At 34.9% G+C, this 23,188-nt stretch overlaps 1 protein-coding gene across 3 annotated transcripts; it reads right to left on the reverse strand.

Moving 5' to 3' along the window:
• Window positions 1-667: 667 nt before the first annotated feature.
• LOC129279892 (serine/threonine-protein kinase dyf-5-like) lies at window positions 668-23,111 on the reverse strand. 3 transcript variants are annotated; one of them, XM_064111751.1, is made up of 14 exons: window positions 22,908-23,111; window positions 18,076-18,748; window positions 16,737-16,791; window positions 15,256-15,377; window positions 14,741-14,820; window positions 12,145-12,277; window positions 11,535-11,706; window positions 10,500-10,667; window positions 9,634-10,136; window positions 9,071-9,207; window positions 7,780-7,875; window positions 7,096-7,215; window positions 6,232-6,337; window positions 668-5,363 (listed from the first exon to the last, which is right to left on the reverse strand). In XM_064111751.1, exons 2-14 carry the CDS (start codon window positions 18,174-18,176, stop codon window positions 5,345-5,347), a joined length of 1,812 nt encoding a protein of 603 aa, XP_063967821.1. In that variant the 5' UTR covers window positions 18,177-18,748; window positions 22,908-23,111; the 3' UTR covers window positions 668-5,344. The 3 variants fall into 3 exon arrangements, with proteins under 3 accessions (XP_063967821.1, XP_054771931.2, XP_063967820.1); XM_054915956.2 differs by having other exon boundaries at window positions 22,765-22,923; XM_064111750.1 differs by lacking the exon at window positions 22,908-23,111 and adding an exon at window positions 22,776-22,901.
• Between the last annotated feature and the right edge of the window lie 77 nt (window positions 23,112-23,188).

Consider the following 23,188-nt stretch of genomic DNA (forward strand, 5'->3'; position numbering starts at 1 on the left):
GATGACCTGACTGATGCGCCCACAAGCAGACAACTGAATGCATCTTTTACCCATTAGAATTTAAATATGGCATTTTTCAGACCGTTAGGATTTAAAATAAAAATCTAACACCTTCTCTCGGTAAATGTTTTTATTTTTATATAGAATAGCCGTTTGAGAACTTGCTTCACTTAGTAATTAGATTTAGAAAGTTACCGAGAAATATTATATACTGACATTCCAACCCATTCCATGTTTGAGAAAGCTGTTTTACATAACCAAGACAAAATATGCAGATATTCTCTTTTGTTCGAGCACCCGATCGAATTAAATTCTGCTGTAAAATCTGTAAATTTATCCAATAAAACACATTATCAGTTTATATCCTTCACATCACAACTGTTTTGGGCACACGCATTAATATTATCTAGTTAAGCAAATGGAATAGTGACATTCACTTTGGGGGATATACCAAAACTTAAGATAGGTCTACCTTTGAAACCAACCTTTGTTTTCAATTTAAATTTTTTTGTGTTTGTCTCCTACCACCCCGCCCCCCCCCCCCACCCCCTCTCTTTTCTCTTCTCTCCCTCTCTCTCCCTTCTTTTTTCCTTTACTTTTTATTTTTATTTTTCCCCTAATCTTTCTCTTTCTCTTTATCTCTTTAAACAATGTCACAATATCTATCTTTCATCTGAAGTCTAAGAATTTATTAAATTCATTATTTATACAATTTTAAATGTACATGATATAAAAATCATATCTTACAATAGAATCTTTACTGACAAACAAATAATCATTCATGTCAATAGCTATAAATATATCCCTCCCTATCGCATTAGACGGTTATCTGGTAATGTACTCTTATCATTGTTCGATATCAAAACCTTCAGATCAATTTCAACATTGACACAGTACAAAGGTGTATTTTCCAACATGAATAAAATACAGAATTACTTAAAGTGCTTGTCTACAGATTCTTGAGTATAATTCCACACACAAATATTTGTTAATTTAAAAAAAAATTACAAATTTCAGTTTCTGAATACAAATTGTAAAACTCATACTTCTAAGAAATTTAATTAGTAAAAACCTAGGGTCCTGTTTCAGTAAATATGTCATCAAATGCACCAGCTGAAATTAAAAGACAAATGTGCTTTTGGCCAATCGATTGGCACAATTTCAGTGGCTTTTAACATAAGCATTTCATTTATGATTGATGACAAGTTTCATGAAATGGGGGCCAGATTGAGAGGCTGATTTTTAACATTTGAAAGTATAAAATTTTATTTAAAACAGCTTAACAGGGTAATCGCTTCAAATATTAACACAGAAAGAGTGAGACATCTTCCACATTGAGATTAGACGATGCTTAAACTTGGAACCACAAGTCACCTCTATCTATCAAATCATAACAAAGTTTGAAATATATTTTCAAAAGTGAAAGCATTCATATTAGATTTATAACTTGACTGTGGGGAGCTGAATGCAAGAAGATCGATTTCGTGTTCTGTACATATTTTTCACCATTTTTAGGTTCACAAATCTATGCAAATAAAATGCAAATAAATCGAGCATTCAGTTTGTGTAACATTTTGCCCCCCATATTCAAATCATTGATTTTAATTGTATAATCATATAATGTTATTTCAACCTTTTATCAATACAGGCTACAGATCCCTATTACTTGATTGGCTGGTGTAGAGCAAGCTGTAGTACGATTTCACAATTTCTACTCCAAAGCGAATGACTTTCAGAGGATTATGCAGGAAAACAATTCTGAACTGCTCCAAATTAATTACAAATATACATGTATTAAAAACAAAAGTTAATTGGACTCTTGACATTTTTTTTTCTTCTGCAATAAAGCATCCTAATTTCACATTCATGTACAGTAATGTACAAGTATATGGTGGGAATGAGCTGAGAAGACAACAAATCAAAATGCTACAAAATATTTCATCAAGTATTGCTTTTTTTTCTCTCTAAGTGAAATGTTTCTCACTTCCAGAATGAATACAGTTGAAATATAAAGACTTACATCACAACACAGCAGCTTGCAGAGCTAGAATGTAAACTAATGAAACCTGGTGTCTTCAAACAAATGCCGGATGAAAGAAAAACTCTGGTACTGCTAACAACAGAAAATAAAATGTTCACAGAATTTATGTAGTCATTATTTTGTTTAGCTTCTGTGGTCTTGTCTTCTTATGAATGTACAATGTAAAACTGTATTCTCGTTTTGGCTTGAGAGCGTTAATTCAAATATATGTATCTGCTTTTATTTAGGTGGGTTTTTTTTTGTTTTTGTTTTTTGAATTTTTCATGTAAGGTGTCGTTGCAGGAGCAAACACCAAATCCTTTTATTAATCATGATAGAATGACACCCATTTGTTTACATTTAACTATCTTAATCCTATCAAAACATACTGATAAGACACTGGTAAGCATTAAGCATGGAAGAGAAAAGCTAGATACATTCACAGAAGTTTTAAATTGATGGAAGTAAAGGCAATGACTGAAATATACATGTATAAAAGCAAGAAAGTGTAAATAAACCATCTAGAAAATGCTGTATATGTACATGTATGTACATTACAGAGGTAATCAACAAGGCTGTGAATATACAATGTTTTTTGCTTTCATTTTCATTTTAGCATTTGCCACAATATACAGAATATCTGATAAAACAGAAATCAGTAAAATAGAAATATTCAATGCATGATACTTGTATATCACTTCTCACTGCTGTGTGATTGATTAGTAAATGCAATCAAATTCCCATTTCTTATCCAATCAGAATTAATATACATGTATCTATGTACTTTTCAAAGTCTAGGATTGGATAGAAATGCATTCAAATGAATTCTATAAGACTGCAAGTTCAGAATGCTTTCATTCTTGCCTTTTTTTGTCAATTGAAGGAAAGAATGCATTAATAACACATATTATGTATATCATACCAAGCATAAAAATACATAGAGATTCTGAATTTTTAATTACCAGTAACTTTTCAATTGAAAATATACAAAGTGGTATGAATGAAAAAATATTCATATCAGCTTGTGATATAAAAGTCTCATGCAATAAGAGTATGTTCAAATTTCATAAGACTGCACAAAAATATCTTACGTTGAAGCTATGAAGCGGCTGTTTGCATTTGTTCTACGTCTTTCATCAAAGTTTTTTTTTAAATCACATTTACATGTACAGTGTACATATTAGTAATTTTGAGCACACACATCATTATAACATATATCTTGATTTACAGCTTTGGCAAATGTTCGAACAAGGTGATGACCTTTTTCATGCAAAATACTGAGACTATGTAAGAGAGGACATTGTGTTCAATCATATCAGTGATGCCACATGACAATAATGTTTGCATTCCCAGAAAAAAAATAGAATGAAACAATGATCTCAAATGGCCATTGCCAGTTTGCAATCGATTGCAAGCCTTTGTGTAACTTGAGGGCCCAAACTACCAGGAGAGTGACATATTTTTATTCCTTTGTGAAATTGTGGCATTTTACCAAAGATTTATCTTCTTACTTAATTCAAGGCATGGGCAGAGTACTGCAATGACACAGATGACACCATTCCAGAAATTTCCTTGAACATCACTCAGAATAAAAAGTAAGTCTTGTTGTAGAAATGGTCAGGATCAAAAATGCAAATGTAGATATCATACACAACTTGATATGCAACCTATCTGGGCCCCATCTTACAAAGAGTTACGACTGATCCGATCATTCTCAAATGTATGGAAATCCATCAGTGTCATAATTTTTTTACAGGAAATTTGCAGTGTCCTTTGTAAACAAAGAGAAGCACACTGAATTTTCAATAAAACATTGCATGTATGAATATACAGCAAATCTAGAAAATATTTTAAAGAAACATGCATTTTTTATGTTGCTTGCTTTTCATAGTTGTGGTTGATTTGATCAATCACATCTCTTTGTAAGATTGGACCCAGAAGTGCACATTTGGGACTTGCACTCAATTTCTGTTTTAAGTCTTACTTGTGAATAAACACATCTCATTTTGCAACAGACTCCTGGACCCGGTTGCACAAAATTTACCAAAAATAAACTTTGCCATCCAACGGTAACTACTAACGGCCAACCAAAATCAAGGATTCCATAGGAAATAATAATGGATGGCAAATTTTTCCAGAATGGTAACTTTTATGCAGGAAACTATGTGTACGATATATACCTGCACATTGTATGTACAGTGTATATGTAAAACATAGCTCCTATTTTTCTTTACAACTTTCTTAAACACACCCCCCCCCCCTCCCCCTTCTCCTGGTCTCATTGTATGTAGAATATAAAGCACCTACTTTTAGAGTTCAATAAGGCAATAGGAAATCAGACAAGCTGTACATATACATGAGATAAGAATACCAGAGCAATCAACCAAATTCATATAGCTTACATGTAGTACAAACAAGATTAAAAAGCATCTCTTCTCATATTCTCATCAAAATCACAAAAATGTGACAATACTATAAATATCTTATCGGTGATAATACTTATACTTGTATTTCATCCATTTACAGTTTTAGAACAGGAATATGGTAATTCTGCCCATATTAATTGAAGCTGATTTGTTGCGATTCTGCAAAGTTACAATTTTATTTCTACAGTTTTTATTTTTCTTTGAATTTGTATTTAAAGTCTTGATTATTGAAATTATTTGAAATAGACAACAGGCACATATTTACAAAAAAGTTTATACTACATGTATCTCATGAATAAACAGTCTGTGAAGTACTGCAACTTGTAGCCTGACTGTAGCGTACTCAACAATATACCCCAAGGCATATCTACATTTAACTATGATTATCAGACAAAATACTGTACAAATTTAAGCTATGCTTTGCTTTATTGAAAAATTTTACATTGAAAAGAGATCGCATCTGCAGACTTTTTATATAATTACAACATATTAAACTCTAGTCAAGGTGATACTGAGAAGATACAAACTCCAGTACTGCAAGATTGATTTGAACATTTCTTAAACGAGACGTGAGGAGTCAGTGTACGGAGAAAGGTGTGTAATGTAAAAGCTACAAATTTACGCATTAATTAAACACCACCATGAATATTCATCAATACATGAACATTTATGAGTGGACCTAAGATTGAGAGTACCGGTACACACTTTCAGTGGCACTGCTACAACTTGGCAGCCTAACATATCTAACCCTTGTCAAATGCACTTCTGAGTGATTTCATTTCCACAAACCGCATGGATGTTCCTGCCATGTCTCCAACATTAATATTTAATACGATGAACTTGTTCTATAATCCTCAATTGATTGATTGCACTCTTTAGATCGAACTTCAGCTGAATATTACCGCACACCTCCATACCTGCAACAAAAAAAGAAAAGAAATGGTTAATATTGTCTTGTTGCTCCCCAAAGTCTTGTGGATCTGTGGGTAATGTTGATATTAATTAAATATTCGAAATGTATAAGGAGTAAGCCCCAAGTAACAGAGCCATGCATGCTCTGTGTCGATAATATTGTCATAAAATTTTTAAAACACTGGATTTAGGGGGGGGGGTGATTCTGGAAGATAACAGGCTAGACACGTCTCTCAAGACTTCCGCAATGCGTTAGCATAAGTTCAAGTATGGAGATGTTGATTAAAATTTTCACTGTACATTAATACAATATCAGGGCAAAAAACTAAGAGCTCATTATCTCATGGGATATCATTATCATGCCCACTCTGCCCCACTGTTAAGAAAACAGAAGTCTCGTAATATTTTTATTTGAACTATTTCTCCATTCCACTGCTTGGCTTCTTTTTTTTCCAGACTACACTACCTGTTAATGACCATGAAATTTGCACCCTAAATCACCGGATACATAATCCCAGTACCCCTTCTAAAGATTTGCTTCACTTTTGGCATGTTAAACTAATAATGTAATGAAATCTGTATAACACACTTTCTACGATAAAGGCTGAACAATGACACGACATTTGCTCCAGGCTTTATTTTGTCTAAGATATAGGGTTAGGGTTGCAAGAGGGTATTATATTAGGTTTAGGGTCAGGATTAGGATAGGACATAGTGTTAAACCCAGAGTTGAGTTGGTCATTCCATTAGTGTGTGGAATTCATAGAGGAGCAATTGTCGCCGGAGCAAATGTCATGGAACCAGGCTGGACAATGTTTAATGAGATATACACTGCATGATTCTATCTGAACTATTGTAATGGGAATGACTTACTTGGATGCCCAATCTGTTCTTCCATGTACAGGTTGTGCTCTTAAGCCATTGTTCCTTCCAGCTCCAAATGTATTTGTTACTCCTGCTTTTGATGTCTTCCATGGTTCTGAAAGGAATTTACAAATATTCGAATTACTTTCGCAATATCCCATGCAGAAAAAAATTAAGATAAATTTTGTTTCTGATGGCATAGTACAATACAATATACAACAGCGCACTGATAATTCATTTTATAGAAAATGGTGAGAAAAACTTGCATCTTGGTATGGTTAATGTATCTACAATGAAATGCATTAGTGCAAATATATGGTTGCCTTAAGGGCAGTTCCAGGAAAATAACAATTAATGTATGTCCAACAATCATTTCCCTGCACCTTTCCTTCAAATCATTTTATATGAATGAGAAAATACAGGCAATCATTCCAGGAAGGTCCCTTGTGAACATAGTTTACGGTATTGCCCATAACACAAACAGAAATATTTACTGTTTCTCCTGAGAAATTGTGTAGTGGCAAAAAAGAGCGATAGGACTGAGATACCCATTATTTCAATATCTAGAGAACAAAACAAATGATTGATTGTGATTTTTTACCTGATTGCTAAGAAAGCATGAATGCTTGTAAGCAAGCAACCAGAGGACCGAGGGTCCTCTCCGAAGGACCTGGTACTGAGGATTAATGCCTTACCAAAGGGCTCTAGCGCACAAAGTGGGAATCGAACCCGGGTCACCAGAATACGAATCCCCCGCTCTACCGACTGAGCTATCGCGCCTCCGATAAAATTTTTATTTCCGCACAGACGTTACATTGCAGAAGCATATACACATGAACAACTGAATATGTAAGCTGGGGGATTATTTCTTACCATTATAGCCTCCTATTCTAGTAGAGCTGTCTGGTTTGGATGAAAATGATGGAATATAGCTCCCTCCCCCTCCTCCACCGCCACCAAAGTTGTTATCTGGTCTCCTTGCGTAATTAGATCCTGGAACAGACAGAAGATCATAATAAATAGATAATGACATATAAGACAGACTCTTCAAGCAATAGCATTCTTGTCACAATTTATTCTTTGAGATCACAATTCGCGTATATGATTTTTATTGAATTATCACAAAGGCTTCTTCAAAACAAACCAAAAACTTATATTAAATGATATTCATATACTAGTAATACAAGTTTATAATTTTTTGTTATAATAAAGACCATTCACAATATGTGGCATAATTCTTGACAATTACCTTTGCACAGTGTCAGTATCAACTTTGGTTTCAAGCATACAGAAATTTTAGCAATGACGATGGCTATAATAATAGCATCGATTCACCATTCACAACACTTAAATTATATTATTCCTTACACTTAATTCAATATTTATGTTGATTTATTGAACATACACTTTATGTATATTTTTATGTGTTGTAAAGTGTATGCATGTATGTGAACAAGACAAAAATTATAAATAGCAATAAAACAACAATAAAATCAGGATTAATCAATGGTGAATTTTAGCAAGACTGGCCTTCCATAGACCTATTGACTGACTCACCTATTAATTTAGTTCTATGAGCGCTACCTGAGGCTACTCCTTTGAGAGCAGGTAAACCATGGCCCGATTCCTTCCTCGGACTCTTCACATTCATACCTGAAAAGAAATAAAGTTTATATATATTGTTACCTGGGGTGGGTTGTTGTTTCTTTTTATTTTCTTTTATTTATTTTTTGGGGGAAAGGGGGTATTTATAGTGACAATCTCTACAAGAACAAGCTTGCTCGTACAAGAGTAAATTTGTACAGGACTTTCCCTGCTACTATCTGACTGTCCACTACTTGTTTTTAACAGTGTTGAATGTAGCAGAATCTTTGCTTTCAAATGTTAATGCAACTTGCTTTACATACAGTCTTAAAGGAATCCCTTTGAAATAACACTGTGAATATGAAAAAGCAAGACAAGTTACTTTCTAGAGGAATGGACAAAATGGGGTCAACGGAGCATGTATACTGGGAGAGTTTAATGAATCATCTAGTTAGTGATTCTCATCTACTGATGTGTTCTGAGCCAATCAGATACAAGGATTTCAGTAGCTTATAACAGTTGCCAGTGATAATCACCGACTATATGTTTCATGAAATGCTCCCCTGGATTTAATACCCCTGACAAAGAAAGCTTTGAATGGAACATCCTCATTAAGCGTCTGAGAGGGATTATTGGATTAAACTCAAACTTGGCTATACCTTTGAACACCTTATAATCCTTTCATCCTGTTAAGATTAAAAGCCTAATCTTATCTATTCACTGAGCTATGGTCAGCTACTTTATGGTTTCTGACTATTAAAGATAATGCAAGTTTACCTTGGGAGCAGACTCATTATTTTCAAACCCTCAAAAAATAATTGGGCGGTTTCAGAAGAATTAAAGTATGACCTAAATCATCCTACCGCACAAATGCACGATATCCAAAGTGTAAACTGACTAAAGTCATTGATGAAGAATATGCAGTTGAGCGCATCAAAGAAACATGACCTGACTTATGCGATAATGTGCAGCAAGATGCATCTGCATGCAACCTTTAATGTCTAAAGTGAGATTGTAAGCATATCAAAGTATGGTTTCATGTATTGCATTCTTTAGTCAAAAATATCTTTTTAAAATGTAAAATTTATATCTATTGCTTCTCTCTACATGCATCATTTTTTAACTAAATTAAACTAAATAAATAAACCTATCAAACCAAGGCTTCAAAACAAACCCAATTCTCTTTTAAGAACATGTTTTTCAAAGCAATTTGATTCGGATAAATGCAACCAGGGAGGAGAGCGGCATGCGTTCATATTTTTACCTGGTACATATCTGGCCTTGCCCATATAGAACTGTTTAGCTGATGAAGCAGAGGATTTTCCAGACTCTAGTCCCACCCTAGCCACTCCAGGTTGGTTTCTTGTTGATAAAGGACCTACTCTATGCTTAGGTGGACTCCTGAAACAAAAGAAAAGGACACAAACAAGAGTGCTTCATCAGTCGGAAAACAATTCTTTGGGTTAAAACTTACACCTGTTTTATTTATGCAGATCTATTATTGTTTATTTCCACTTATTCAAGTAAAGATATGTATATGTGTATATGTATAAGTTGTAAATTATCATACATGTAACGCCACAGTAGTCAGAATATAAAACATATATTTGAAAATGTCATATGAAACTGTCAAAAACAATAGGCAGGATAGTTCCTTATCATGAATCCGAAGGATTTTTTTTTTTTATCAACATTTAGAGAGGTCTTCCATATTGGGTTAAGTTTAAATTAGAAATAATCCTAAACACATGTTGATATATATATATTTACAATGTACATACAGTGATAAAATACCAAGATGACAGATGCATAATCCATTTGACTCACCCTAAAAAGTCATCATCATCATCCCAATCTAACGAGGCCTTTTTCCCGACTGCATTTCCTGCTCCGATTGTAGGTAAAGCCTTGGTTTTCAATCCTCCTATCTTCTTTGTCTTGGCACTGCTACCACCGAACCCTCGACTTTCATCCAAATCAAAATCATCACCCCAACTGTCTTCCACTTTCTTCACTGTTTCCCACTTTCTCCTCCCGCTCTTGTTTCCTGCATTCACAGGCTTTGAGGGTTCCACCTCTTTGGACTTTCCTAAATTGGCGAAGAAATTGTCCATACTGTCCTTGGGAGGGGCATTTTCCTTCTTAGGTTGCACTTTGGGGGGAGGGCTTTGTGCTGGTTTCTGTTCCGCTACGACTCTCCTCTTCGCAGAACTTTGATTGGGTGCTTCCCTTTGTAGTAATTGATTCGGATGCTGCTGTTGTCGAGTGGACGGCTGAACTTTGGCACCTAGCTCACCTACACCAACTTGAAAGTACTTGTATTTCAGACACTGAGGATGAAAGCAGGGGAAAGAGAATGTATTTGCAGATGTGGCTAAGGTTAGATGTGTCTATGTGAGGAAGATCTCCAACCATTGACAGTCATGTTTGATCTTAAAATCTTGGATTTGTTGCAGTTTAATCAAATTTTTTTACTGTTACATGGAAATCACATTTATACATCATTGGCAATAAACTGTCAGGTCTGACAATGCAATACATCATGATGTGTAATTAGTAAACCATAGTGGGACACAAATGTTTTGCTGAAGTGATAATTAGAAGACATTTGCCTCGTTTAAATGAGACAGGGGTGTTTAGCTCTGGTATGTCACAAATATGGACCCAACCCGATAGAAAGACCCCATACTCACTTGTGCTGCCGTGGGTCTCTTCTGGGGATCCCAGGCAAGCATGTCACGTATGAGTTGAAGAGCTTCGGGACTTGCGTTGGGTATGATTGTCTTGAGTGGCATGGCTACGCATTGAGGAAACTTGAAGTTCATCTGGGATGCTAACCTGTATCCCTCCACCCATTCCTCCTGTGGAGAGTCCAAATAAAAGGCAAGAAGAACATAAATGGAGAGTGAGTAAATGTGTATTACCTTTCATGGAAAGTGGAATATAATTTGCTGATTTCAGAATTGAAAAATAGAACTGAAATTAACTGCAATAGAGGAACATCTAATTTTTAAAGATCTTCAACTTCGTGAGGGCAAAATTGCCCATCACCCTCATGTATATCCTATGCCGTACAGTTGGTATATGTAGGAATATTCACTGCATTAAATATTTCTTTGTAGTAAAACTTTTTCTAATGTGATCGATAGATAACACCTAACACATAATTCTGCTCTTACATGTACATGTATGTATACATGTACATCTAGTTTACAATCTTTTATCTGTCCTAATACCCCACATAATTAGGAATAATCCAATGTGTGTGGATTTAATCAATTGATTTGAAATCTAAATCTAACTCTTCCTCTTCAAACTATTTTTTGGTTCTTTCCCGAGTATTATCTTGGGAGAGGGTAGAAGGCAGAGGGGGAGGGATAAAATAGAAAAGGACTAGGGGCGATTTTGCCCCCAAGCGTTAAAAAGAGCCCTGGAAATTTGTTTAATTAAAACCCTTAAAAAAAAGCCCTATCCACTGCAATGTTAAAGCGATTTAGGCAGTATGCTGTGAAAACTAGCCCCCCCCCCCCAATATTTTTTTTTTGCCCCGGGGGGGGGGGGGAAGTCTGCTGTGCAAACCCTTCACCCGAGTAGGGTCTGAATTGCAGCCTACTCATGCCTTGTGTACTGCGTTTTGTATATATGCTAGTCTTTGCGTGGATATACACTTGTTGATCAAAGTTTCAATCAGGGTCTGTACCTACAGACTAGGGGGGAGTATATCTTACCTTCTTAGGGGTGCCCAATATCGTAGTGATCTTGAATATCTCATCTACCTCACTACTACCAGGGAATAGAGGTCTTAACGTATAAAGCTCAGCCATGATACATCCTACCGCCCACATGTCAATGGGTGAGCTGTATTTGGTGGAGCGTAGTAGGACCTCTGGTGCTCGATACCTACAACAAAAGAAGATTTGATATTGTCAAATACCCCAGTAGAGTTACAGAATATATACATGTACCTTATTTACAACATTCCATTTACTTCATATATAGTTTTGTATGACTCAGAAGATGACATATCTACAGTCTGCAACAAAACTTGATTCCACTTTTGAATTTAAAAATGTAAACAAGAAATTTAAAACAGATAGGGTGTACATGTGCATATCTAAAGCACATCATGCAAAGCATGACAACTTATTCATCTTAATACAATTGTAAGTAAATTCACCAAACACAAATTGGCACTTTAAACTGACAGGTGAGATTAAATGAAATTGTTCCTTTTTTTTTCAAACAATGTCGCCTTGGCCATAGGAACAAGATGAATTCTGGTGAATTTCAAAAATCTAAAAAATTCAAAAGGTATATTAAATATGAATGAAATCTTACCATCTTGTTGACACGTAGTCTGTGTACGGAGGGCGGGACCTGGTCTCTCTCGCTAGACCAAAGTCAGCAATCTTAATGAGTTCAGGTCCACAGCATAACAGATTCTCAGGCTTCATGTCTCGGTGGAAGAAACCTTAGAAGGAACAACACACAGAGATTTAAAATTTTATTTTTGTGATATGCACCATAAAATAATGATTCATTACCATCGTTATTACCTGTTATCCACTTTTATATAATTTATCATATTGAAATGACACCTTTAAAAGCCTCAATACCATTTCCCTATTCTGACCGCACAGAAACGTTCATAACACTAACAATGCACTAACAGAGGCCCTGATACAATCAGTAATTTGGCAACGATGCCTAATGCTACAACAATGCATTACTTAGACATTGAAAATAAATGTTTTGACTTCACAATCCGAAAGATGTGACTGGGCTTACTGTTAGCGCTCTGTTCAAGGATAACAACGTTTCTGTGCGACCGGCACAGATCCTGCATTGCCTACATGTACACGCACAATCTCCACTCCCAAGGGTGTGTTACCACAGTGGGCAGCAAATTCCCTCTTAATTGTAAACCAACAACGTTGATCTGCATCCAACCAGAGAGTAATTGCGGATGCAAGTGCTTTTCACACTCAACCCTCTGATTACACGGCAGAATCACTAAATAAAAATGCAACTGTACAGTATCACCCCATGCTACTTGGAATCAGGGTGGCAAATGGCAAGGAATCAAGTCTGATGTATCTGGTAATTTGAAGGGAGTTTGATACAACTGTCTAACTGGGAGTTCAGCTCAAATAGAGAGCTACATGTATAAAACCTTTTTTTTAGGTAGAAATGCTATACACTACTCCTGAAAGTTTTCCAGCTATACATGTAGCTATTCCAAATAACTCCATGAGATATTTTATTAAAAAAGATAAAAAATTGTATCTAAATGATAATGGAATAGATGAACAATGCATAAATATCAGGATATACAATAAAAGCTGATAATCATCATGTAGTTGTACAGTATTGCAGCATAATTGCCACATTATTGCCATTTCAAATGCACATTACATTCAATATCAATTCAATATTTCCTCCCCATTCATTATTGATTTTAATTGGCAATCCATACACACTCATAGTCTGGATTTGCAGACAGTTTCTGACACCCGAAATGACGGCTTCACTTTTCCTTTACATCTTGATGCTCCATGTAGACTTGCTCAGGAGGAGTAAAGCGTGACCAACGAGCTCTAATCCTCTCAACCATGTTGTCCAAAATACAGGGGGGGTGGGGGATATGAATCAAGGTAATTCTATTATTGTTTTTGTTACTTTTTTGTGTAACCAACTTGTGTTTATGTGATTTGCAATCACTTGATAATCATTGTAAATATTGTAATTGACTTTAATTTGTCATAATTAAACCAGAGTTTTTAAAAAAGAGCTGTAAGAGAGAAAAAAAAATGTTGTCCAAACAACTTTATAACAACTATGGCTGCTGATGATTGTTCTTCATGATATTTGCTATGAAGTTCTGTTTCCCAGTGTACAGTGATCATTCTAATTTAGAAATATGTCAGTTTTTAATTCATTTAATATTGTTTGAGTTTTTTTTTTACTTCATACAATGGCGAAAGTGAAAAGTACATGTACAATGAGGCTTTACATTAATAGACCACATGATAGTAATATACACTGAGTGAACAACCTGCAAAAGTTAATTGAGTTTGTACCTTCAAACTACATGTAATGAGGGATACAATGATCTGTACTGAACATTAGGCCATTAATCCATTCATCCCGCATGTTTGTATCTGGATGTGGTTGCCTAGTAACTTCAAGCTGGATTGTTATCTTGCTTTGTTAATCATCTTTCACTATTGTTTTGCCTTTTTGGGGGGGTGGATATATTTCGAAAATCTATATCTCTGCCATCTATATCTATTGATCACCCCAATTTTTTTTCTCTCTACATGTACATCATATTCATAAAATATGAATTATCAATACAGTCCAGAGTAAAACAGTCATGGGAAAGTTTTAGCTTTGAAAGAGTATGTTTAATGTTTAATGCTTTTCTCACAATTTGATTTTGGAATATAAAAACTTCTTTTGTAGGTTTTTTATGGTTTCTATTAAGGTACATTATGAATTCATTGTGTGTACATGAACAATTCATGCATCGATTTTGTCTAATTGAGAAATACAGCTTTTCTTTTTTCTTTTTTTTTTTAATTCACTGCAGACTATTTGAGGGGGAAACTCTCATATCATTAAATAATATTTTTGATGTATTCATTTTTTTGGGGGGGAGTAATGCAGAAATCTGTTTTAACAAATTAAATATGGTAATAGAAAAAAGTGATTCACAGCCCTTCAAAAACATTACAAACAATAAACAAAACATATCTGCATCATGCAAAATATATGAAATACATACATGTATGGGTAGTTCTTAGACGCTAAAAGGAATTTGCGTCTATATGGGTTTACATGAATGTCTTTAAACACAACATTCATGTATGGTAAAGAAAGAAAGTATTACATGGCTTGATAGTTGGCTGAGGTTGTTTTTAGTAATGCTTACCATTTTTGTGGATGTACGCTAGTCCTTGGAGAATTTGGTATACAATATTCCTGATAACTGGTTCCGCTATTAATTTAACCCTGTAAAGGTAAACAACAATAATAAAACATCAATATACATGTACCCATAATTTGGTATACAGTTCATGTGTAATGTTCAGGTAATAATCTACATGTATCCATGTACATGTATACATATGAAAAGTGAAAGATCATAGAATCAAACTGTTTTTAAGGGAAAGAGGAATTCAAACAATTTTCTCAAAGTTACTGATTAAAAATTTTATAACGTACACTGTACACTGTTATGGTTAATAAAGAGAAGTAAGTAGCTGTGTCTCTGTTGAATCTATCTTAAGTTTTCTAATCATCACAACCGTGTCTTTGCAGGATTAGAAATTATTAAAAATCAATCTGACACGAGACTGGGTTTAGTTTGTATCAATCACAAGTTCATTACCCTTAAAATTCTGACATGAAAACTAAAAGATAAAAAGGAGATTTGTAGTGACCTACCTTCCTTTCATTAGTTCATAAAGATTCTCTTGCATGTACTCAAACACAAAATAAAGGATGTTGTCTTCTCGAACCACTTCCTTCAACTTGACAATGTTTGCATGGTTCAACTTTTTCAGAGACTGCAAAAAAAAAAGAAGAAAGAAATATTTTATTTTCTAAATACACAATCATCTGATTTTCAAGTACCGGTAGGGCCTACATAAAACATATTTTAGTATTAAATCCAAACAATTTGCATCAATTATTTTTTAACAAGTTTAATGGCAAATGAAGGCAGAAAACAAAATAATTAAAGCCTTCTGTACATATTACTTTATAAAGCTGGCTCAATAGTAATTTTGGTTCGTACTCATGGGATACATGATTGTTTCATACAGTGTACATGTATATCCTAGCATTGTAAGAATGGGTGAAAAAGGAGTTGTGCACTGATATTCTGTAGCACATGTACATGTACTGTATATGTGGATATATATTGCAAATGCAATTCACTTTTTGGCCTACATGTACATAATACAGGTTTACTATATAACGGATGGGTATATATACATGTGCATGTACATGTAGATGTTTATTTCTTCATATTCTGTGAGGCATGTATCAAAAAAACAATCTGGAGTTTAATCATGATTTTAATCACATGCACAACTGCCTCTTCAACTCATGCATCTCCCTGGACTGCAGTGTTAAATTAGACATACAGTTTGGTTTACAGCGAGCTGTGCACTGGGGGCAGTCAGGGATGCACATCGCTACACGACACTCATTGATTACTGTTGCCAGGCAACAATGGATGAGCCCTTACAAGAATGCTGGGCATTTAACAGTCTAATACCCTACAAGTACATGCACATGTGTGTACCGGTACATTATTCTATTCATGTTCAGCAATGATTACAAGGTGGTTCTCAACTGTTATGCAATATGATCTTCTAGTAAATTTCTATTTTCCTTTTTTCTATAATACACATGTATTTCATATTTCATTGATTTTTTGTTCCTGTGGAAAATGCAAACAATACACCAATCAAACAGACAGGCAGTGCAATATTACAATCTACATTTATTTGTACACTCTACAGTGTATGAGTATGGATATAGCAACAAGAAATAATAGTCATACAGTAGCTGAAACAAAGAATTCAATGGTCATCAAAGGTGAAAGTGACATATGATCGATAGAGACCTCCCCCAATTCAAATATCACACAAACCTTTTGTTTACTATGTGCAAATAGAGTTGCAGATGCTCACGAACATGCAGTCAAATGAGCCTATATTTTTAACCATAAATTCCCACACCTATGCAATCCAAACTTTATACTTATCTCACATGAAAACACATGTACATGTCCATCTGTCAAGTGAGGGGAGATTGACCCCATGTACATTACATGTAGAAGTGCAAGAAATTCTTTATGTGTTTTATTCTTGCAGTAATAATAACAAGTACTGATTTTTATAGCTTGATTAGCTTACCTTGACCTCTCTCAGATCCATGCATTCATTCCATGAATAAAACTTCTTTTTCATTCTACAAAAAATAAACAATGAAATATATATTATTGCAAAGGCTACACAGGATATCAGTCAGGAAAAAAAAATTTCAATCGGAAAATTTCATAAACATTGCAAAAATATCTAGAACACAACAGAACAATATAGTGGGAGTATCAAAAAAGGTTGGATTATGATATTACAATCTTGAAAATAAAAATTGAATGCAAACTATCATACAAACTCAAATAAGGGTACAAAATCTGTACCATGAAAATATATAGCCTTTATTCATACACATAATCTTCAGGTGTCCATAGCAATAAGCACCCTTTTGAACTTTCCAGTGTTCAATCCATTCACACAGAAAAGCAATTATGAACCGACAACAGAACGGATATCATCTGACTATTGTGCAGACGGCGTCCTGTTCCCATGGCAATCAGATTTCAAGCACTACACCAGTAATTTTCATTGACTTGCTCAAATCAGGCATAGATGATGAGGGTGAAGTGCATGAAGGGGTTTTTGTGGTTGAGACAGTTAAAAGCACTTTCATGTATTTGAATGATATTGGGTTTGCTGGATTTAATACTGGGCATGAAAATTTATCAAAAGCTATAAAATGTACACAAACTTGTTTCAAAGCATATCACAACACATGCATATTTACATTGTCATTGTGTATAATGCATACCTGCTGTTTCATTTGTACAATAACTGATGAACATTTTTTTTTTTATTGGGTAGGCCTACATGTTTATTATTGTCTTTTATCATTTCTTCTTTACATAGGCCTATCCATTTAAAGAAAACTAAAATTTTGTAGATTGCTCATAAAGGAGACTATAAACTTTAAAAAAAAAAGTTACATGTACAGTGGGTATGATAGATCTAAAGTATTCTTTGATCTAATATACATGTACATGTAGGGAAAGAATAAGATTACTGGTAGCTTTTACATTTTTCCCCTTTTTTTGTCTACTGAAAGTAGTCATGACATATCCATGTATGTATGACCCGTAACGGTTTTGAGATGAAGAAAAATCTGTAATGGAGGCTGAATAATTTTGCTACATATAACACATGCTTTCCGTAGACTCCAGCCCGCATAGGCTATATGCGTGCTCCGTCTCCAACGCGTTAAGAAAATAATTCACATCATTTTGCCAGGGCACTACAATAATCCCCACCCTGTACATATACCATCAAACAATCCAAAAACTCTCTGTATTCCGCAGGAATAACTGCTCAAAAGGTATGTATCTTCTTACCAATGCAATTGCTGATGTGTATATCAATAATAACTGCTTAAACTTACTTTTTGATGGCGACTTTCTCTCCATTATCGAACCTACAGCCGAGAAGAACACTCCCATACGTTCCATCTCCCAGTTGCTTTTGAAGCTGATACTGGTTCATCGTGAAATTCTAACTTGAAAAGTGCACTTTCAAACAAGAGTTTTAATGTATGCTGTTAAGATGTCCTTCTTATCGCCATGACATGCATACCTAAGAGAGCGATGAGTAAGTCCTCATTCGATCTTTGACATAGGATGCATGAAAGATGTCCATAGTGGGAAGAAGATAAGTCCAGAGGAGTTTGCTTGTAATATCACCACTCCTCGAACAAAATTCAGTTCAGTTTTTTGTGATGAACTGAACAATGCCTATGATCCAGTGTTGATTCGCAAATAATGTGTTCATTAATTAATCACGATACTCTCATGCCTAATGGATGGTTGTCAAACGTTGTGAACGTGGCACATGGAATGCTAACTTGGCTGGGTCCTATTTATACTCTGATGGTAGTGTGATGTACATGCATACAGCTGGCACCATACTCAATGCTGACTAAGGTGCTGCACGATGGAGGGATGTATGCATCGATGATGGTTATTTGCAACAGCTGTGATTGGCCTTTGTTCCACTCTGTTCCCTGTTCTATTAAGCTGTATTTATCTTCATAGTTGGTGCCTAGATGTCCAAATTATCTGGGTAATCAGAACAAAATGAAAGGAAAATACTGAATTGAACACAAAGTTGTTATAAATATGAACAGTTGAAAGATTCATTCAGATACAAAGTCTAGCCTGTTCTGAACTTTTGACCAAATCCATTCCAATTACATCATACATGTACGTATAAGTTGATGTTAATGAATAAAAAAAATCAAGAAAGCATATTAAAAACTGTTTATTCCTACAACATAGAAAATAAATTTGATGGGTCTACACATAACAGTTGTTAGTAAATTTCAAGCAATTTTTGCTGGTATGATGTATCCAAAAATCCAAAAAAAACGTTTAGGGCAGGTTGACTGTCCGTCTTCAGGAGTGAAGACGGACAGTCAACCTGCCCGAAACGTCGAGTCTCTCTACTACTCATCATCTCTAATCGCCGACTCAAGCCAGCATCTCCTCATTAGCTCTACTACTCAAGCTGTTCTCAACTCATCAATCTTTCCTGGTTTACAGTCCTTTTCAGGACTACTTTCAAGAAAGAATACTCTACTCTCAAATCTCCACTTTCTCGCCTATCCATTTCTTCTCTTCTTCTATCCACTGTTTCTATAACACTTCACATGGTGTACCGTAAACCACATCAGCGAAAGCTAGGAGAGTTCTGGTCTGCGTGGCATTATGTTCACGCATTGGGAATAGGGCCTTTTTCATTACATTGGTACAGCACATATATGTACAGACTATTAAAAAGCACAAACAGCAGACTCAGTATAGGAATTGATCTAAGCTAAGAAGACAACAAGATACATGTAGGCCTGGAAAATTGACTGCAGAAACAACTGTATTTTTCCAGTAAATATGGGTACAAAAGGACACAAATGTTGGTCCCATATGTAGATTTTAGATCTACAGGACTTATTTCAAAGTTGAGAGTTACAACCAGAGGTTAACTAGCCATCATGAATATTGGGATGCGATGAAAAAACAATAAAGATACTGAGAGGCAAACATCGATTTGACCCCCCCCCCCACCCCAATTTTGACAAATTGAACAATTTATAAGTTTACAAACCATTGAAAGCATCAATGTAGGAAATACAAGAGGGTGACGAGAGATTTCGCACCCCATGACAGCCCAAATTGCCCCTAAAATTCACCCAAATTGCTTTTTTTTTTGGCGACCATTCTTTCTGGATTCGCCCCAAGATCTATTCCAAACAATATTCACGATTTTTTAGAAAATCAATATTTTAACTGCACATGGCAAAATAATAATATTTGCTTTTACTGCACAATTACTTCTTACCCCTTAAAGAAGTAGCCCTTCAAATGAAAGAAATAGCCCCAGAAATTCTGCAATCACCCCAATGTGGAAAAGAAAAATAGCCCCTTAAAATAAAACTATTTCCTACCCTGGAGAGCATTAAAATTGGCATAAAAATACTGTTAAACATACTGTACAAAATTCTCAATTATGCACCAAATTCGGTATGAGTGTGCCAAATAGATCTACTTTGGAGTTGTTTTTTCACTTTTGTGCCCCCCCCCCCCCTTCCATGGATCCGAAACATGGAACGATGCCCCTTGGCCTTGTCACAACCTATCAATTAGTTTTAAAGATTTAGGGTAGGGTGCACTGTTCACCCGATGTATTGCACCTGCTGGTCAATTTTTAAGTTCAAATTGCCAATCCTGGCTGTATGAAGTGGAGGGGACAAGCAAAAGACTACATTTGCTTCCCCAAGCCCCTCCCCTGAGAAATTTTGAACTTGACCTATTTTTTAACCAAAAAAAATCACTAAAAAATGAGCACGAAATCCTTTTAATTTCAGATTTTCACTTTGTCTTTATTAATAAAATGCAAATGAGCAGACAAGCTTGGTCCCTTACCTTCACTCCCTCGCTTTATTTTAATTTGAGTTTCATCTAAAAAATTTATCTGCCTCTAGTTAGACTCAGGGAAACATTTGTGCGTATACTACCGTATGGGGACAGTCTCACAATCACTTTTCTTTTACTCAAAATTCTCTCTGAATGAACAAACTAGTTTTAGAAATTAGATCTATGATTCTATCATCTAACTTAATTCATTCAATTCAATTCAATTCATTTATTTTCTCTTTCAATCTTTTTACATTTACAATTATAGTTCAATATACATATTTACAAAATATAACATTTAAATCATTTTTTATAATACAATAATACCATGAAATCGAAAGGGAAGGAGACCAACTAAAAAGCAGAGCTTGTAGGGTGAAGGCCCCCTTTTATAAGTAAATTTTATGAATAAAAAATAAGATAAAATAAAGAAATAAACAAAATATATATATATAATGAATAAAAAAAATAAACAAATAAAAATAAATAAATAATAATAAAAATAAATGATTCAGTATACACTGTATACAGAAATCATAAAACGAATAAACATATAAATAAATATACAAAGATAAATTAATAAACACATTTACATTAAGTTCTGAATTACATTACTTTGGGAAAAAACGATAATCTAATATGAATTCAGAAGATATTTTTTAAGTTTCCTTTGAAATTTTGTATTGAATTACATTGTATAATATCCTTTGAAAAAAAATTCCATAATTTTGGACCAGTAAAAACAAATGTCTTCTGTGCAAACGATGTTCTTTTCAGAGGTACATGAAAGGAACTTGCCTGGCGAGTGAAGTGCTTATGAATTGTATCGTTTTTTACAAACATAATAAAAGGCAACGGTAATTGTTTATTGATAAACTTGTTGTACATTAACTGTCCGAGTTGAAAAAATATAAATCTTTAACCTTCAAGACTTTATTTCTCAAAAACAGAATATTTGTATGTGCCGTGAATTCTGCATGACTAATAATACGAATCACTCTTTTTTGTAAAATAAAAAGTCTATTAATTTGAGAATTCGCTGCATTACCCCACGCAACAACTCCGTAATTCAACTTCAAGTAAGGTAAAAAAAACGTTGAATACAATGATAACAAAATATACTAGGAAGTAACTTAATTTTCTAATGACACCAGGCAATGTTGCGAGCAATGATTTTACAAATATTATCAATATGTGCTTTCCAAGAAAGTTTTTCGTCAATGATCAGTCCCAAAAATTTAGTAGATCGCAATCTTTGAATGACAGTATCATTTAAAATTACATCTTTTGGTACAGACAGTCGTAATCTTGTTCAAGTTGTTGTTGCTAAAATAGTAAATAGCATATGTAGCAGTAGACCAAAAGCTTCGGTCTCTGTTATGTTGGTTGTTCAGCTGAACTCCGTTGGCTTCACTCACCAAATACAGAGACCGAAGTTCTAGCGCGATCTGTACAGGGGACTCAATGGCCATATGTTTATGTACTTAAGATCGGATAAAACGGGGAAGTGAATTTGCACGACAGCTGAGGTAAGTCACTGTTTTTGTTCCTTTTAACTTGATTTTTCTCTGTTTTTTGGCAATTAATGCCAAGAGGGAATATTAATTTGCATTTTGGTCACGTTAATTTTCAAAAATTTTATTCATTAAAGACAAAAATTGAAGAGCCCCGACGGGGGGATTTTGCATTGCAAGTCCCCTAATGGTGGCTGCACGCTAGCGAGCCGTCTGTGTACGAGGAGAAAAAAAAAAAAAAAAAAATGTTAAAAAACTCCTCGAAACAGACGGCTGCCAGCTGTCTAATGTAGCAGCAACATTCATAGCCTATTCATTGCTCTGATATTGATGAGACATCAGTCACAGATACTCTTCAGAATATAAAGAACATTATCAAATACAACATCATGTGGAATAATATTGAAACAACCCTAACTCTTAAAAAGTTAAGGAAATTTCTCAATTTAGATGCGCATTCTTGGCCCACTATCGTACTTTCGAGTTTCGTCTCGGTAAAGCCTCGGGGCGGGGATGATGGAGGAAGAAGTGGAGACTGGAGTCGAGTCGAGAGAAAGTAAACGACTGACGTTAGAACTTAGGGTTTAAAACATCTTTACCGATATTTCACACTTCAAATAAGAACCTTAGCAGTTTCGAATGAAAACTTACCATTGCCTTACCCACACAATTGGCTTCAAATGTTCAATCTTTTTCCAAAAAAACTAACGAAAACACATCGTATAATCTCAGTTTCGCGAAAACATACTGGGGCTGCTTAACATTACACACACACACACGAACACAGTACTTACACACACAAATTTATTTACACGTAAATGCCATAGCAATATGCACATCGTTGAATAGGTGAATTTATATAATAGACGGTAAATTGTGAATACACATTCAATAGTCTACGATCTCCCCAAAGTCTGTCTACTTTCTTACGATTGGGGATTCTCGGCCGGGAGGATCAAGGAGGGCGAGGAGCGGCGAGGAGACGTACGTAGACCACTGAACTAGAGATACGTATTTCTAGTTCAGTGACGTAGACGGCCAGAAGCGGATTCAGTGGGACGCGGGGGGGGGGGGG

This window comes from Lytechinus pictus, chromosome 17, assembly GCF_037042905.1.
Source record: "Lytechinus pictus isolate F3 Inbred chromosome 17, Lp3.0, whole genome shotgun sequence".
Classification (NCBI taxonomy): Eukaryota; Metazoa; Echinodermata; class Echinoidea; order Temnopleuroida; family Toxopneustidae; genus Lytechinus; species Lytechinus pictus.